At 38.2% G+C, this 18,123-nt stretch overlaps 1 protein-coding gene across 1 annotated transcript in view; it reads right to left on the bottom strand.

The window, feature by feature from the left end:
- GALNT13 (polypeptide N-acetylgalactosaminyltransferase 13) overlaps nucleotides 1-18,123 on the bottom strand; it is a 290,475-nt gene that overhangs the window by 101,012 nt on the left and 171,340 nt on the right. The window contains exons 5-6 of the mRNA XM_070731536.1: nucleotides 16,227-16,434; nucleotides 12,148-12,318 (exon numbers count right to left, since the gene is read on the bottom strand). Of these exons, the coding sequence (XP_070587637.1) occupies nucleotides 12,148-12,318; nucleotides 16,227-16,434 (379 nt within the window). The remainder of the gene's footprint in view (nucleotides 1-12,147; nucleotides 12,319-16,226; nucleotides 16,435-18,123) is intronic.

Genomic DNA, 18,123 nt, shown 5'->3' with positions numbered 1-18,123 from the left:
GTTACTGGTTTTTCCATTCACTTTACTTTTCAGAAGTTTGCAAAAGGGGATCACATGACCAGGGACATTACAGCCATCATAAATATGGTTAATTGCTAAGCACCTGAATTTTGATTACGTGACTATGGGGAAGTTGCAAGAGTCATAGGTGTGAAAAATGATCATGTCACTTTTTTCAGTGGGATAGTACCTTTGAACAATCACTAAATAATCTGCTGTAAATTGAGGACTACCTCTACTAAGAAATTCTGGCATGTGAGGTCAAGGAGAAGAGTCTTTTTCAGTGTGGCCCCACCTTGTGGAGCACAATACCAAGGAAAGTGAGAACTGCATTCTGGGAGGCTATTAAACCTGACTTTGCTGGTTGGCTTAGAGCCCTTCAGGAGATGCTCATTGCTGAAACTGGTTGACGGAGTAAGATCTCATTCTTATGCTCTCTAACTCTTTGGTTCTAGTCTTTATCTAGTGATGTAATTATAACTGTTTTGTATTTATCTATTTTATGGTTTGGAAGGGGGGGATATACATTTAAATAATAAATTAAATAAACATTCAATGTAAATTGAGGTGACTATTGAAGATTGTAAGGTAATTAAAAATAGCAAAATTATGCTTAATTGTGATAAACAGTAAAACTCTGAAATTTATTTGAAACAAAATGACTGAATTTGAAGTGTTCCTAAATATTTGTTTTTAACACTAAGGTATTACTGCTTTTAAAATAATCTAAAAGTTGTTTTCATTGCAGTAATGGTAATGGAAAGGTCTCTAAAGCTCTCAGAGGGTAAAAGAACCAAAATGATGTCATGCAGACGGTTGGGCGAAGCCTTGTGCTGCTATAGCTTCTGGCTCTCTGACCACTGGCAGGCACCCCTGAACCAAGAGCATTTCCCTACTGGTTATACCTCTTGGTTGCAATTAATGCTGGCAACATTTACTGGTGTTTAAAAGAATGTATGTATTGATAACAAACATGTGCTATTGAGTATACGCTTCACAATTTGTTTGAGTTTGATCCTCATAACTCATTAGGAAGATCTGTTATTATTACAAGATTTAAATTAATGCAAAGCCTTGTTACATTTAAGTACAAATGCCTCAAAATACCAGATAAATCCATTAGCCCACCAGCCACATATTTTCTGAAAGGATTTAAAGGGAAGCAGGTGACGGTGAAGAGACATAATTTATTTAAGAGAGCAAAAGAAAAATTGCACCAATAAAAAAAGAATAGGTGATGCAATCCCTCAAGAGTGTTTTGTTGAACCCTGGGCTTCAATCTTTGTGACCTCCTCTCTTCTGTCTTGTTTTGATATCTTATTCAGTCACTCTGAATAATTCTTCAGCAATTGTTTTCAAGATAAAAAGAGTTTCTGGGGAAGCTATGACAAATTGAAGACAGCTCTGCAGTGAGCAAAGACAATAACTGCACCGGAATGACAAATTGGAAAATTGACATTTTGAAACTGCTCTCTGGACCAAGAGAGGACTCAGAACTGCCCATGTGCACACCAGACAGTACTTCCTTATGAAGAGACCATAAGACAAATGGTTTCCAGTGGGTTAGAGCTCTGTAAGCCAAGAGAATAGTCATCTATACTGGATCATAGTAGATACACCATGGGCTATACAGTGGTACCTCATGATACAAACTTAATTGGTTCCAGGAGGAGGTTCGTAAGGTGAAAAGTTTGTAAGATGAAACTATGTTTCCCATAGGATTCAATGTAAAAGCAAATAATGCATGCAAATCCTTCAGGAAAATCCCAAACTTTAGAAGGGAGGCGTACAGAGGGCAGGGAGGAGCAGCTAAAGGGGGCGGGTGGAAGAAGCAAGGCTAGGCTATAAGGGTGAGTGGGAAGGAAGAAAGGCAAGGGGGGTGCCCCTCCCTTTTCTTTCTTCAAAAGACACCCTTTCAGTGCCTGTGCAAGCATGCTGTTCTCCTACTTTTTAAAATGCAAACTCTTTCCCCCTCCAAGCCGCCCCTCCCTTTTCTTTCTTCAAAAAAGGGGGGGAAAAGAAACCCCTTCATCCCAGCAGCAGCGGCTTGGGTTCTTAAGGTGAAAATAGTTCAGAAGAAGAGGCAAAAAAATCGTAAACACCGGGTTCGTATCTCAAAAAGTTCATTAGAAGAGGCATTCGTAAGATGAGGTACCACTGTACTGGATATGTTATCCTGGATATACAAATAAAACTGGGTGATGTCTTAACAAACATACTTGGCTAATAAAGAATGTGCTGTGCTATGCTATCCATGCCTAAGCCATAGTTCCAAGCCTTCAAAATGACACTGGATTACCATACTTCCTTTTCTTAATCACTTTTGGAAGTTGCTTAGGTGCTTTTTGGATATTAAGAACCTGCAAGTTTCATTACATCATGTAATTGTCCTTTAATATTTAGTGAAAAATGTTCTAGGCAAGTTTAAAGACTTTAACATTTATTTTGGAATAAACATCAAAAGAATGATGAAAATGTTGATTTTGGAAAGTTACAAATGGATTAAAGTTTCAAATATGATTTTGAAAATTGTTTAAGGATCTTTCTTGTGGGAAAATGTAATTGTTTGGAAGAAAACATTAACATTTTGATATTAAGTATAAGAAATTTTCCCATAGGAAAATACTGTTTAGCAGGAAAAATATATGATAAGAAGGGTCTTTGATGGTTGAATTCTAGAGGTAACTAAAAAGAATTAAAAATTATAATTGAAGGAGAAAAGAGCCATTAATACCATATGGAGCAAATTATTCTAACTTGGGACAAATTTAAGGATATTCAGAACCAAATTATTCAAAAGTTACTTTTAAGATTGTCTATCTTTAACAAAAACTGAGGCAGATTGAAATCTGGATTTAAAAATTATACATTACAAGAATGATATACATAAGTAGACCTGAAACTGGCTTATATCTTAATTAAGACTGATACATAAATAATGCATCAGAAGAGTGACTTGGGTATCTTTTTCATTTTGTATTTGAAAAAGAGATGTGTTAAAGTTTTGTAGAACTTTCTGAGAAAAGCCAAAGAAAAAATGGAAAGAAATCAAGCACTGGGACGCCATACCACATTTTTCAGAATATAAGACGCGCCAAAGTATAAAGACGCAGCTAGATTTTAGAGGTGGAAAACAAGGAAAAAAGTATTCTGAACCAAATGGTATAGTAATATATTATTCCTGCTAAAGAGTATTTTCCTATGGGAAAATTTCTTATACTTAATATCAAAATGTGAACACAAGAACAAGGGGACACAATCTGAAGTTAGTTGGGGGAAAGATCAAAAGCAACATGAGAAAATATTATTTTACTGAAAGAGTAGTAGATCCTTGGAACAAACTTCCAGCAGACGCGGTTGGTAAATCCACAGTAACTGAATTTAAACATGCCTGGGATAAACATATATCCATCCTAAAATAAAATACAAAAAAATAGTATAAGGGCAGACTAGATGGATCATGAGGTCTTTTTCTGCCGTCAGTCTTCTATGTTTCTATGTTTCTAATACCATGTAGCAGAATACTTCAAAATTGACAGTTTTAAGACTAGTGGACTTCAACTCCCAGAATTCCACCACTAGTCATGCTAGATGAGGTAATTAGAGGGGCAAAAACACGCACTTTTTTTGGCAAAAATGGGGTGGGCAAAGGGTCTGGGAAGCCTGCAGAGAACTCCTGGGTGCTGGGGATGGCAAAAATGCCCCCATTTTGTGAAAAAGGGCTGTTTGTCACCTATTTTTCAGAAAAATGGGGGCATCTTTGCTATCCCCCAGCACCCAGGAGCTCTCTGCAAGCTTCCCAGATCCTCTGTCCACCCCATTTTTGCGAAAAATGGGCCCATTTTTCATAAAAATAGGATGGGGGTAGGGCTTCGGGGCAGCAAAATTGGCTGCATTTGGTGTATAAGATGCACCAACATTTCCACCCCCTTTTGGGGGATGACGCGTCTTATACTCCGAAAAATACGGTATTTGCAAAATGTTAAGATATTTTAATTGCTGGGAAAGGAAGACATTCTATGACCTACTTTGATAATTTCGGCCAATTTCTGTTTTGTAATTAACAAACATGACCAATTATTTGACTAGACCCACAGAAACATTTACAATCACATACATCTCATTAATTCACTGCAGTTCATGTGAAACACGAGTAAATGTTTTCAAGTGTGCATTCTATCCATTTTGCAACTTCTTGAACCCTAGTAAATATAAGTTAAAACATATCAATATTTTTTTAAAAAGCTAGTGAAAAATATCAGTTACAATCCAAAATCTATTTTTTTTGTTGAATTTATATGCCACTCACTCCAAAATGGACTCTGAGTGGCTATGTTTAAACATTCATATTAACATAAGCATTCTTAAGTACTTTAACTATATAGCTTTTTGCGGGGTATATTTTTGTTTTATTGCTAAACTGCAAGTTTGCCTTTAAAATATATGGAATAGACTCGCCAATTAAATGGGAAGTTGATTACCTTGAGAATTCTATAATGCCAAGAGCTAAACAACTGATTCAGGCACAATTGATTGCAGTATTTCCTACTGAACTAGTTTTATTAAAACCAATGCTTGATATGGCATTACAATCATTCCTTTTCTCTGCTATTACAAAAAAACCCCACCCCTGCATAAATGTAATTAATGAATTACTCAAATTATGTAATCCCTTGATTTGGGAATTCACCAAAGTTGAATCTTTGAATAGGATTTCTTCAAATATTTTTCTACCTATTTCAATGATACATTGAAATAGTCCTCTATTTTGGGTGCTTGTTCTGTTTTAGCATTTCCATAACTATTGTTAATATTCAGCACATGGTCTAGAATTTAATAAATTCAGCTTCTTCCAGTTAATCTCTATAGGCCCACATCTGGAAAATATGTGATCCAGGGTCTTTCCTAATCAAAGCTCATCTGCTTCTCATAGACAATTACTATCTTTTTCTAAAAGAAATATTTGGAGGATTTCAAATGCAAAAAAAAATGGACAAAAAGGAACAAAGGACAGCAAACGAACATCAAGAAGTCCTTTACTTCCTTGATACAATTAGCAGCAGTCATGGTTGCTTTGAAATAAAGAAAATGTGTCAAGGCATCTAGTTAATCATCTTACATACTAGAGTAAGTCAGTCACTGGGGGAAAGATGCATTTGATGATGTGTTCCTAGGGCTGCACAAAGCATTTCAAAGATTTGAATCGTAAAAACGTGTGCAGATGTGGCACCTTTTTAAAGCGGTAAGGCAGCTTCTTCCTTTGTAAGGCATGCCAAAGTTGTTCCTACTATCTGTGTGTTCACAGGCGTACACAGGTGACACTTCTACTGGAATGGCCAGTAAAACAGATGCACCGAGATGTGGTTTTCTGCACCATCACTAATGTCAGAGTATAATGTAGTTCCTAGAAAGACTCTGCGTGGCGTTTATTGAAGTGTCACTCTATCTCTATTGAAATCATTCCCTGCTAAACAATTCAAAAGTCCATTTAGCTATTCTGTATGAGAGCTTTGTATCACCTGGACAGGGCCAAATGTATCAAACATTTCTATGCCACAGACTTTTCAGGGGCTTGACTGAATCACTTATCAAAGTGTCAATAAAGTCCCCAATTGCTGTCAAAGCACAGTTGAACTTCATTAATCTATGGGCTGTGCTATTTTAATAACTTCCTTCTGCTGCTACAGTGTTTAAGAGTCCAGTAAGGTTAACATCTACTAGATGATGGTATACCAATTGCAACAGAATTATCCATGTGCTTCCACGCATTATTCTACCCATCACAGTTAATCAAAACAAAAGCAAGGACAATAAACAAGATGAACAAAAAATTCACACTAAGCTAAGCTTCATTATGATTGTTAGAGGTGCTTTATTCTACATCATTCCAATGTTTTGTTTTAAAAATTGCACTCATAAGTTTTCTATAGATTCTTCCTCAGCCAACATAACTAATTTACACAAAAGTAAATATTACTGTGAGTTGCTATTGTAACATTAGCAGAAGATCCATTTGGAAAGATTTAAACAAAGGTAAAATTTCATTAAGTGGGATTTTATTTTAATTGAAAAGAAATTGATATAGTCATGATATATTCTACTTTGGAAAGACTCTGCACAATATTATTCATTTCCAGAGGACTTGATATTATGCTTTTTCTTTTGGTCTTTTTTTTTTTTGGAATGAATATATGAATCCCATGAATTCTAAAAGTCTAATGAACTGTGATGTGAACTTTTGTCTATCACAGTCAATAGGAACACAGAAAAAAGTATATTCTTGATAAAGTGTGAAATTTTAAATTGCATCAAAATAAAAGTATGCTTCCTACTCAAATGAAGTAGTGGTTCTACTTTGTGATGGTCTGATTCCCTACCTGATCTGTCCCTGTTAATGTAAACTAATTCTTTTGGAGACTTCCCAGTACAGAATAGTGAATCAGCACATCTCCAAACAAGTGGAGATGGCCACAACAAAATAATAGTAGAAAGAACTGGCCCGACAGAACTTCTCTAGAAAAGGAAAGGATACGAGATCAGCCACTTATAATCTAGACATCTACTCTTTGCAGGACAGCAGTTTCCATGAGCTTGAGCACTGGCAGATGAAGAAAAGCAATCAGTATTTCAACTGACAGGGGTTGCTTTAAAGAGAGTGGTTTCGCTAATTTCTTATCACTTTAGGAAATTACCTACAAGTTAACTAACTTAAGACTAAAAGAGATCTTCCAAAAGAAGAAGAAAAAAGAAAAAAGAAAAAAAGAAACAAGTTTGTAAAGTTATCTGTTCAATTTATCTTGATTCTAAAATAAAAGAAAAATAGACTATAAGCATTAGAATGTAGAGAACTTTAAAAAAAAAATAACACAGGCTATGTGAAAATTTAATTTGAAAAAAGTTACAAATGAGTTAAGGAGCCAAACAATTTGGAATGGTAGGACTTTCGCTATAAGATTTTGAAAATAATGATATAAACAAATAGCACCTTCATGAGAACGAAAAGTGTTTCGTCTAACTTAAGTCATAACAAAAAATGATTTCAGAAAGATTAAAGACCCTAGGCATAAATGGGAGAAATGGGAGGGAAAAGGCTTTTTGCATTGGGACTAAATGACAGAAAGTGGTTTTAAATTTTAAATACCCCAGATATATTTGAAGAATAGAGCAGAAATCTAGCAGTCACAATATCAACAACACCTGTTTCCATTGATAGATTATTTCCAAAAGATGTTAAAGAACAAATGCCAGATTTAAAAGCAAATACATCAGAAAATTTTAAAGAGCTGAAACAAACCTCACCTGATGCAGAAATATTAGAAAACGAAGAATTTGTTGAAGTGCTGGAAAATTTAAAAAGAAATGTAGCTTATAAAAGGGACGGCAGCTAAAATGGAAACACAAATGATAAACCAGGAGAATGGCATTATGGGTTTTAAAAAGCAGCTTGCTAAACCTTGAAGAAGCCTTTGTGAAGAAGCCTTTGCTATATGCTTATTTGAAAAGCAGCTTCAATCATGCAGACAAGTCCCACATTTCTGGTAGACCTGTACTAACAAGCATGAAAGCTGGTGTTCCAGCTGCTGGTCTAATTAAAGCCACACTCTTAATATTTTCAAGGACATGCTGACATTCAGAGGTAGCTTCAGCTTCTCTAGTCTTTGAGTTTACAAAAAGCAAATGCTAAGCCAAAATGGGAAAGAAGCCGAGGTTATTAGGAATGCTAGAGGCAAATGGCCTACAGAAGATGAAGCACGGCAAATATCTACAGATTGGCAGATAGTACAAGATTATTCAACTGTCAGGACCACAAACTACAGTGAGCAGCATATACTGGTGGGAGTTCTGCCTGGAGCTTGGACCTTTGCCTGGAGCTTGGCAGCAACTAGAAAAAGAGTAACCACACTGAAGCAGCAGCACCTCATCCCAACTAGTGCAAGATCACTTGGAAAAAGACAAAGGTTGTGCGTTACTTCAAAGACATTGAGACCTTAGTTTGAACTAAGTCATAAAAGAGTAAGTGTCAAAGCATTTGATGGCTGAAAAAGAAGCAACGAGGGAAACTAATCAAGGACTACGCCAATCTAGAAATAAAGAAAAAATTCTTGATAAAACCATTAATCAGTGGAAAAACTTGCCTCCAGAAGTTATGGGTGCTCCAACACTGGACGTTTTAAAGAAGAGATTGGACAACCATTCATTCATTCATTCATTCTTTGTTTGTTTGTTTGTTTGTTTGTTTGTTTGTTTTGTGTGCTGCCCCTCTCCGTAGACTCGGGGCGGCTAACAACAATAAAACAACATATAACAAATATAATAATTAAAATAACTAAAAACCCTTATTAAAAACCAAACATACACACAAATATACCATGCATAAATTGTATAGGCCTGGGGGGAAGGAATATCTCAATTCCCCCATGCCTGACGACAGAGGTGGGTTTTAAGGAGCTTACGAAAGGCAAGGAGGGTGGGGACAATTCTGATCTCTGGGGGGAGCTAATTCCAGAGGGTCGGGGCCGCCACAGAGAAGACTCTTCCCCTGGGTCCCGCCAAACGACATTGTTTAGTCGATGGGACCCGGAGAAGGCCAACTCTGTGGGACCTAACTGGTCGCTGGGATTCGTGCGTCAGAAGGCGGTCCCGTAGATATTCTGGTCCGATGCCATGAAGGGCTTTATAGGTCATAACCAACACTTTGAATTATGACCGGAAACTGAGCAGCAACCAATGCAGACTGCGGAATGTTGGTGTAACATGGGCATACCTAGGGAAGCATTCTGCACAATCTGAAGTTTCCGAACACTCTTCAAAGGTAGCCCCATGTAGAGAGCATTACAGTAGTTGAGCCTCGAGGTGATGAGGGCATGAGTGACTGTGAGCAGTGACTCCCGGTCCAAACAGGGCTGCATCTGGTGCACCAGGCGAACCTGGGCAAACGCCCCCCTCGCCACAGCTGAAAGATGTTTCTCTAATGTAAGCTGTGGATCGAGGAGAATGCCCAAGTTGCGGACCCTCTCTGAGGGGGTCAACGATTCCCCCCCCCCAGGGTGATGGACGGACAGATGGAATTGTCCCTGGGAGGCAAAACCCACAGCCATTCCGTCTTATCAGGGTTGAGTTTGAGTCTGTTGACACCCATCCAGACCGCAACAGCCTCCAGGCACCGGCACATCATATCCACTGCTTCGTTGACTGGACATGGGGTGGAGATGTACAACTGGATATCATCCGCATACTGATGATACCTCACTCCATGCCCTTGGATGATCTCGCCTAATGGTTTCATGTAGATATTAAATAGCAGGGGGGAGAGGACCGACCCCTGAGACACCCCACAAGGGAGAGACCTAGAGGTCGACCTCTGACCCCCCACTAACACCCACTGCAACCAACCGGAGAGGGAGGAGGAGAACCACTGAAGAACAGTGCCTCCCACACTCAACCCCTCCAGACGGCACAGAAGGATACCATGGTCGATGGTTTCAAAAGCCGCTGAGAGGTCGAGAAGCACCAGGACAGAGGATAAACCCCTGTCCCGGGCCCACCAGAGATCATCCATCAATGTGACCAAAGCAGTTTCCCTGCTGTACCCAGGCCTGAATCGACTGCTGAGGGCCTGACTGCTGACAGGGTATAAGGCAGGGGTGTCAAACTGATGGCCCTTGGGCCAGATACATCACATGCAGACCACGCCCACCCCAGCTCCGCAAATGCAAAAAGTGTCACCATACGGCATGTGACATGATCGAGTTTGACACCCTGGTCCAGGGGTAGGCAAAGTTGGCTCTTCTATGACATATGGACTTCAACTCCCAGAATTCCTGAGCTAGCATAACTGGCTCAGGAATTCTGGGAGTTGAAGTCCACCAGTCATAGAAGAGCCAACTTTGCCTACCCCTGCCCTGATCAAACTACGGTGTCCTCCTGGAGCAGGGCGCTGGACTAGAAAATCCCCAAGGTCCCTTTCAACTTCTTTATGTTATTAAAAAAAAACCACATAGATGTTTGCAACCCATGTGTAGTGATCTAGAAGAATTTAAGGCTTCCAGGACTATTTGCAACTCCCAGAACTCTCCAAAGTTAAATTTGATTAATTACATGAAAAGTAATTATATTAAGTGTATTTAATTTTAATTAAATGTACGGTAAGTAGAAAGCTACTTCTGATGCATTTTCTACTTTTTATTAAGCAATCCTTCCCATTTCATAATATTTCTATAATGGGCAAAATCCTTACAGGGACTTCATCTCCAACTCCCATGGCTTTCATTTTAGACACAAACCCAGATTTATATCTTTATTTGCTCTGCTTTTACCAAAAACATAACAAGCAATTTTTATGAAGAATAACTGATCTCAAACCAGCAGTGCATAATTTAGATAATTCAAGTCATAGTCCCCAAAATCTATGCTCTTTTAAATACTATTTACCTAAGTCATCTTCTACAGTCAATATACTGTATTTCCTCTTTCTAATCTTTTATCTAAGAAGTCTCTTATTTTTTATTTATTTCCTAGATTTTCAAAGTCAAAAGTAATATGACTGAATCCGTTGTTTTCTATATCATTTGCCATCACATGGTAAGATGGTTGGCTTCATTTCTTTTTTATATAAATAAAATATAAACACATGGTAACTTTACATTCTTTAAGCTGATACTAAAAAAATAGTATGGCTAGAGAAGAGTATAATATAGAAACAAAGAAAAAAATAAAAATGTTTTTAAAATATTAAAGGAACTTTTCATGGCTCATTTTTTTACCACCCTTCCACTGTCCCTAGCTTCCACCCACATAAACCACATTTCAAATGTCTAAACTGTTTTCCAAGTGATGCAAGTGGACTTGTATCTAAAAGGGCCATTCCTGCTGGAATTTAGCTAAACCTGCTTTACAAATATATACAGTACAGTCAGTTTTGTCATTGCTGCATACTTTTCTATCCTGCTAAAGGAATAACTATCAATGGTCTTGATACATCTGAGAAGCCCTGCTTTCATAACTCACAGCACTCTTAGCAGTTAACACCCTTCACCTCATGGGTCTGGTTAACACATTCTTATAATTTCAGTTTCTCTTTGTCTACTTGCAGGATGCGGCTGTATTCTCTCCCACCATCCTCCTACTCCTCAATTTTTCTTTTTATTTTCCTAAAGGCTCAGCACCTCCTTCCGAGAGGTCCTGAAAGCTGAATCTAAGTCTCAGTATTACATAGTATTTTTTCTGCCTCTTACTTCTTGTATTCACTCCAACCCATTGGGATGGCTCCTAAGTTTGAGTTTCCTCCTTGGGGAAAGTAACTTTCTCTGTCTAATGTAGCATCTTCTTTGATCTGATCAATGTTTCTTTCTGCTGAAATAGCAATAGCACTTAAACTTCTATACTGGTTCACAGCCCTCTCTAAGCGGTTACAGAGTCAGCATATTGCCCCCAACAATTTGGGTCCCCATTTTACCAACCTCTGAAGGATGGAAGGCTAAGTCAATCTTGAGCCAGTGAAGATTGAACCGCTAGCAGTCAGCAGAATTAGCCTGCAATATTGCATTCTTACTACTGCGCCACCGCTCTAATCTTCTGGTTTTTCTTTTTCTAGAAAATCCACAAGTTTGAATTTGCCACAAATACATGCCAGATTGCTTTCAGGGAGCATTAGACATAGTCCAAGTGCAGGTCAGAACTTCATTATTTTTGAAGTGATTGTCAGTAATAAGCTTTGATTTTTTGTTGTTGTTGTTGTTGTTTCTTGCTGAGGCTCTCAGTACAATATTGATTTAGAAGGACATTTTGTTACGGATTTCCCCTACAACTCCATTGCCAAACTCCTGCTTGACACACCCCCCCCCTATTTATTCACTCATTATTTCCCACCACAATGAAATTCACCATATCTGGTGAACCTGGTGGTGGTCGTGATGGGGGGGCACAGCCCGATTGTTTCCACCGGCGAGAGGGGCTGCGATGCCTGTGGCAGCAGCCGAGCATCCCGGACCAGTGCTGGCAGAGAGAGGTTTCATGGGTCATATTTTCCTGATCTAAGTAGTATATGATCCCATGTAAGGAAACCTAAGTCTTATACAGTCATAGGTACACACACAAAGAGAGAGACAAACAAATGCTTATAAAATATCCTCCGTGTCTACTACTTACCTCACAGGCAAAGTTCTGTCTCCTTTCCTTCTGTCCATTTCTCTTTGGGGAACAGGATACCAACGAAAATTGAGTTTCCAATTGAATCCTCCATAAGTCATGTCTGATCCAGCCATGTATTCAAATGTGTCATCACTGATCACATCAATAATTGGGCATACAACAATTTTCCTATAAAACAAAAATAAATATGCAAATATATTTCCCCAGCAAGGAATTCTGCTTGTTCCAAATACACACACACATCCAGAGAGGTAAGTGTTGTGATTCAGCCTGAGGCTCCTCAGGGACTGGCTGGATCTCTGCCGGATCCATGCCCAGAGGAGGAGGACAGTGAACAGGAGGGGGAGGACCAGGCAGATGGGGGAGAGGAACGTCAGGAAGAGGAGGAGGGAGAGCAGCTTGAGACCCCCGGGGGGGGGACTCTCCCCAGCTAGTAGCCTGGATTCATTGGATGAGGACGCACAGGCTATAATAGACATGAGGCAGCGACGTGCAGCTCAAAGACGGGGCCAATTAGAAAGGTATTTCCATCCCTGAATTGGCAACAGCTGGGTTTGGGTGTGGTTCTCCTCAGCAGGGTTGAAAAGGCAGGCCTGCCCTTACAGTCTTGTGGAGAGTTATCAACTAGGAGTCCTGTGACCTTGCTTCGATTCTCGGCGTCTCTGATCTTGGCTTGTGGCCTAGAAGTCTGGAAGACTTGGGGGCGGCGTGGGTTTTATTATCTCCAGCGTTGTTTTTGCCAGCAAGAATCCTGTTTTATTGCCTGGCCTTCGTGAAACCTCTGTGAAGCTTCATAGTGTTCCTGTCTGTAAGAACAGTTTTTGTTACCTGTGTTTGCTTTGAATTATATAAACTGCCTTTGCTTTTTACCAGTGTGTCTGGATACTCTTTTTGGTTGGTGTTGGCGTCTGGGGGGACCCAGACAGAACAGTAAGGCTATATGTAAAGGGCTGAATTCCTTTTGAAATCTATTAACACCTTGATTAATAAATATATTCAAAATCTACAAAAGCATTAAAGCAGGACAGCATGAAACTCTAGCTACCGCCATTCTCTGTTCCTGTTCCTAAACATTGTTAACAATATATCTGAAGATTTATCCATGCAGCCTTGGCAACTGAAACTAGGGAAAACTCCAGAGATTGCAGCATCCGTTTGGAGATATGAACTGTGACCAAGTTAGGAAAAACAAACAAATACCTGCTTTCACAAGCATTCGAGTGGATTGCTGTTTTTAAAATCCAGACATATTATTCATGGCACATTAAGCACATCCATAACTTGCGAAATCCATAACGTATAAATATGCGCAATTCCTTTGGGTCTTGCTTCTTCTTCTTCTTCTTTTTTTACCCCCAAATATAGCATATGTTTTCCTCAAGCAAGCCCCAAATGGATAAACTCAATATACAAACTATTAATAAGAAGTCACAGATAGGAAATGGAGCAACATTCATTCCCCACTCATCCGCTGTATAAAGAAGTTTTTGGGGTTTTTTTAATGCAAAATCTAGCTATTCTGATGAAGACAAAAAATAGTAATAGTTTTTCATCCTGTGAGGTCTATCAGCTAGAAAACAATCAGAAACATACATTTCCAGGAAACCTAATGAGAAAGGAGAGGGGGGTGGGCACCATAGAGGAAATTGGGTATGTAGAATTCAAACTGCAAATGTGGAAACAAAGATGACAGATTCAGTTCACAATGCAATTAATGACTGGAACCACAGAAAAATATACATCAAGAGGCTAGACATCCATCTGTCGACATGATTTCATTACAGTAACTCCAAATTTGCATGCAATAATCTCAATGGCCACTTCCAATTCTATGGCTCTATGAAATTATGAATGTTTGAGTGGTCTATCCAACATTTACAGAAAGCTCTTTCCAAGTATATACAAGTATTGTCTTTTCACTGAGTTCTTGTATTCTTCTGATGCTAAGAGAACCAGGTTCAGATTAAGATATGCTTTCGGAGTGGGGGTGGGGAGGTGTTGTGCCATTCAAGAATGCCAAGAACCTTCATTTGTTCCAGAATGAATCAATTGCCAGCAGTTACAGGTTTCTCTCTCAGTGCTCATATTTTGCTTGGCGAACTGCACTGGATTTTGGGTGCAATTCAAGGTGCTAGTTGTTAGCTATAAAGCCTTACATGCCATTGGTCCAGAATATTTGTGGGACCACCTTGCTCTCATTGTTTCTAACCATTCCATTACTGCTGGGCATGAAGAACATGTTACACATTCCATTTACTAGGGATTCCTACTAGGGATCTCAGGAATCATACCTTTTCCTTGACTGCTCCTACTATACTCTGAAACAGCATACTACTAAGATTACTACTAAGATCTACAGAAGCATCCCAAGGAGAAATGGCTACCGTGTTTCCCCCCAAAATAAGACCCTGACTTATATTTTTTTGAACTCTGAAATAAGCTCTGTCGTCAAGCGTGGGGGAACTGAGACATCTCCCCCTGCCAATGTAGTTTTTTGTGCATGATATGACTGTATGTATGGGCTTTTTTTATATTGGGGTTCCTTGCTTTTTAGATTTTTTAAATGTACCATTGTTATTTTAGATTCTAATTATTAGATTTGTCATTATACATTGTTTTTATCATTGTTGTGAGCCGCCCGAGTCTGCAGAGAGGGGCGGCATACAAATCTAATAAATAATAATAATAATAATAATAATAATAATAATAATAATAAGTGCTTGGCCTTATTGCCATGCACTCAAAAACCCAACTGGGCTTAACGATGGGGATGTCTTATTCTGATAATAAAATAATAAAAGTAATAACATAAAATAAAATAATAAAATGAAATAATGTAAAATAAATATATATTTATTTTATTATTTATTTATTTATTTATTAGTAATTCTTATATGCTGCCCAACTCCCTAAGGACTCTGGGCAGCTTCCAATGAATAAAAAAACAATGCATAAAAAACAGCATAAAAGACACTGATAAAACCCCATCAACATACATACTCTCAGTCATATTCCTTGGAATCTAGGATTCCATTCACTTTAAAGTTCCAGGCCTGCTAAACATGGATAGAACCATTGTAGGATCTCTTTGAAAACCATCCATTTGGCAGGCCTGTAATTGTTAAGTGAACCATCCATTTTTGTAGACCCTATCTTATATATCACATATAAACTATGTCAGTGTTTCTCAACCTTGGCAGTATGAAGATGTGTGGACTTCAATTCCCAGAATTCTGGGGAATTCTGGGAGTTGAAGTCCACTCACCTTCAAACTGCCAAGGTTGAGAAACACTGAACTATGTGAAGATATGTCTTCTTTTGTGTATTCTTGGATAACTTCAGGCTCTATTATTTTGGAACTATTAACACTTAGCAAAATCTTAATTAACGGAATGTACAGACTTTATTAAAGTAAATCTACATATCTTTGTGTGTGAATAAAATAGCAGGCAACTGTGAGAGGGAAGCACCACCTTTTCTTTTGAATGTCTCCGAACAGGTCATAAAGCATTTCCCAGGTGAGATAAAAGAAAAACTTCTGAGACTGTATTTGTTCTCTGCATTTTCTACAAATTCTATGTCATCAGGGATTTTTTTTTTATTATTATTATTATTATAATAATGGATGACTGGGCCACAGAAAACAAATGTTTGGATACTATTATATTCTTACCTCACCTTCCCTGTGGAAACTGAAAGCAACACTCACATAAACAAATCTTACAGGAATCTTAACTACTGCAAAATACTTCAGTGAATGAATCCAGATCTTCCTGATGCAAATCCATATTTCACACTGGCTGTCAGTGGGTCTTTTAACTGACAAATCAGAGGAAAAATGGACCCATTAAGCAGGAAGGCAATGTTTTAAAGCCATCAGCAAAGTACAGTAAGTGGGCTTCTAGCAGCAAACAGAATACATAGCATTGTTCCATTCTTTTATTGAAGCTAGATATTTCTGGTAGTTGAGATACAAACAGCAGGAAAAGAGTGGTTAATAACAAACAGAATCCTAAAAAAGGAGAGGGGGGGGGGCAGAGGCTGTCATAGTTACAGAACCTGTTCTTAATTCTCACCTGTCTTCCTTTATTCTTGCCAGTAGGGGTTCCAGCCAACCTGTAGTGCATTCACAGTGTGCATCCAAAAAAGTTATGACCTGGCCTTTGGAAGCGGCTGCACCTCTAAGCCGAGCTCGAATCAATCCCGACCGTTGTTCCATTCTAATAATTTTTACTGGCACTTGCAAATTTCTTACATAATTCTCTAGTGGGAGCTTCAGAAAATCTGCCAAATGCCATTAAGAAAGAAAATACAACAAAGTTTGTTTAACCTAAACAAAGAGATGAAAACGACAACAACAACATTCAAAGGAGATGGGGATGGGGTAGAATAGTAATAGTAATAGTAATAGAATAGAATCTATGAGATGACTGCTTTTTTCTTTCCATAAAAAATAACCAAAAAGCTTAAACGCTTCTGAATACAGAGAAAAACAAAAACAAAAAGAGAGCACTTTTGTTGTTTTATAAAATACAAAAAGAAAAATAAGAACAATAGGAAAAGGGGAAAAATAGGAAACCAAGGCCACTCAAGTAAACACAACATTTTTATTTTACAGGATCTTAAGAATACAGTAATCAATATATTATTGCATGAAAATAAAGTACCATTTGGATAAATAAAACTGCATTGCTGTTTTAACTGTGTATACACATTTTAAAAGCTATCCTGAAGCTACAAATCCCAACACTTTCTCATTCTCGTGTGGTTCATGGATAGGTACTCAACATGGGTTCACAGAGCATGTAAGATCATTTCATTGCCTACAGAATGTCCTCACTTCAGATGGTGGCGCAGAGGGAAGGCATTCTATTTCTGGATTAGGATCAATCATAAGCCCTCTAGAGTATATTTTGCAACCCACTTGAAACAGCAGTCACTACTACTCGGTCTGATTCTAATTTCTCTAGCAATTTAGAAAGAAAATATTCTTCTAGGATACCATAAAATAATGATATATCAGGGAAGTGAAATAAACAGATACTGTAAAATGAATTAAAAGATTCTGACTGCTACACTATTTATATAGTATTAAAAAAAACCCACCACAATCCTAAAACATATTTCAGGGAACAAGCTTCATTGAACTTAATGAGATTGTTAAATAAAGAGGTACAGGATTATGCTATAAAGTACTCCTCTTGTTTTAAAAGTCAAATAAACATGTTATTAAGCACAAAATAAAAAGCAGTCCAACTTTAAGAGATAAAAATGTATCAGCAAGGTTATCATCATACTTTCAAATATTTTTTAAATAATATTTTCAATATGCATCAAAATAATCCAACTCCATATGGAGGAACAGACTTTCTGGGAAGGGAATTCTGAAATTTAGAGCAATTCCTCAAAATCATTGCAAGCTCAGACAATTTAAATTGGCTTGAGCAATACAACAGCCTTTGGTTAGGGCCAGAACACATTTTGGGTAAGACTGCAGAAGCAGTAAAATGGATTCCTTAAGTCTTTGCAAGATTGAAGGCATCTATTTTGGTTTCTAGTCCTCAGAGCATTCCCTATTAAAATGATTGCCCAGGGTCACTTTTTGTGGCTCTAGTGATAGGCCTTTAATGGACCACATGTGGAACCAGGGGGCCATACTTTTCATATCCCTTGCTTAATGTGATGTATGAATCCAACTTCTACCTCTTATTCAGTCCCATTGTGAAAATCAGAATCTGACTGAAGACATTTTCATGCTGTTAGAACGCCACAGGGTGAAAGACTGGAAGGAAGCACCCATTGTTCTTCCTGAGATAATAATCAGTTAGCTGCATTCAGATGCCATGATAAAAAAACAGTTTCTCTCTCAGGCAGGGAACTTCTTTTATTGTTATGAAGAGAATGAGCCAACGTATGCATTGTGCTCACGTTTTCTCATCTTGGAAGAACGGCTTCAGAGCACTTTACTTCTGC

This window comes from Erythrolamprus reginae, chromosome 1 (assembly GCF_031021105.1).
Source record: "Erythrolamprus reginae isolate rEryReg1 chromosome 1, rEryReg1.hap1, whole genome shotgun sequence".
Classification (NCBI taxonomy): Eukaryota; Metazoa; Chordata; class Lepidosauria; order Squamata; family Dipsadidae; genus Erythrolamprus; species Erythrolamprus reginae.
The sequence above is the reverse complement of the archived record's forward strand: the minus strand, read 5'-3'. Positions and strand labels throughout refer to the sequence as shown.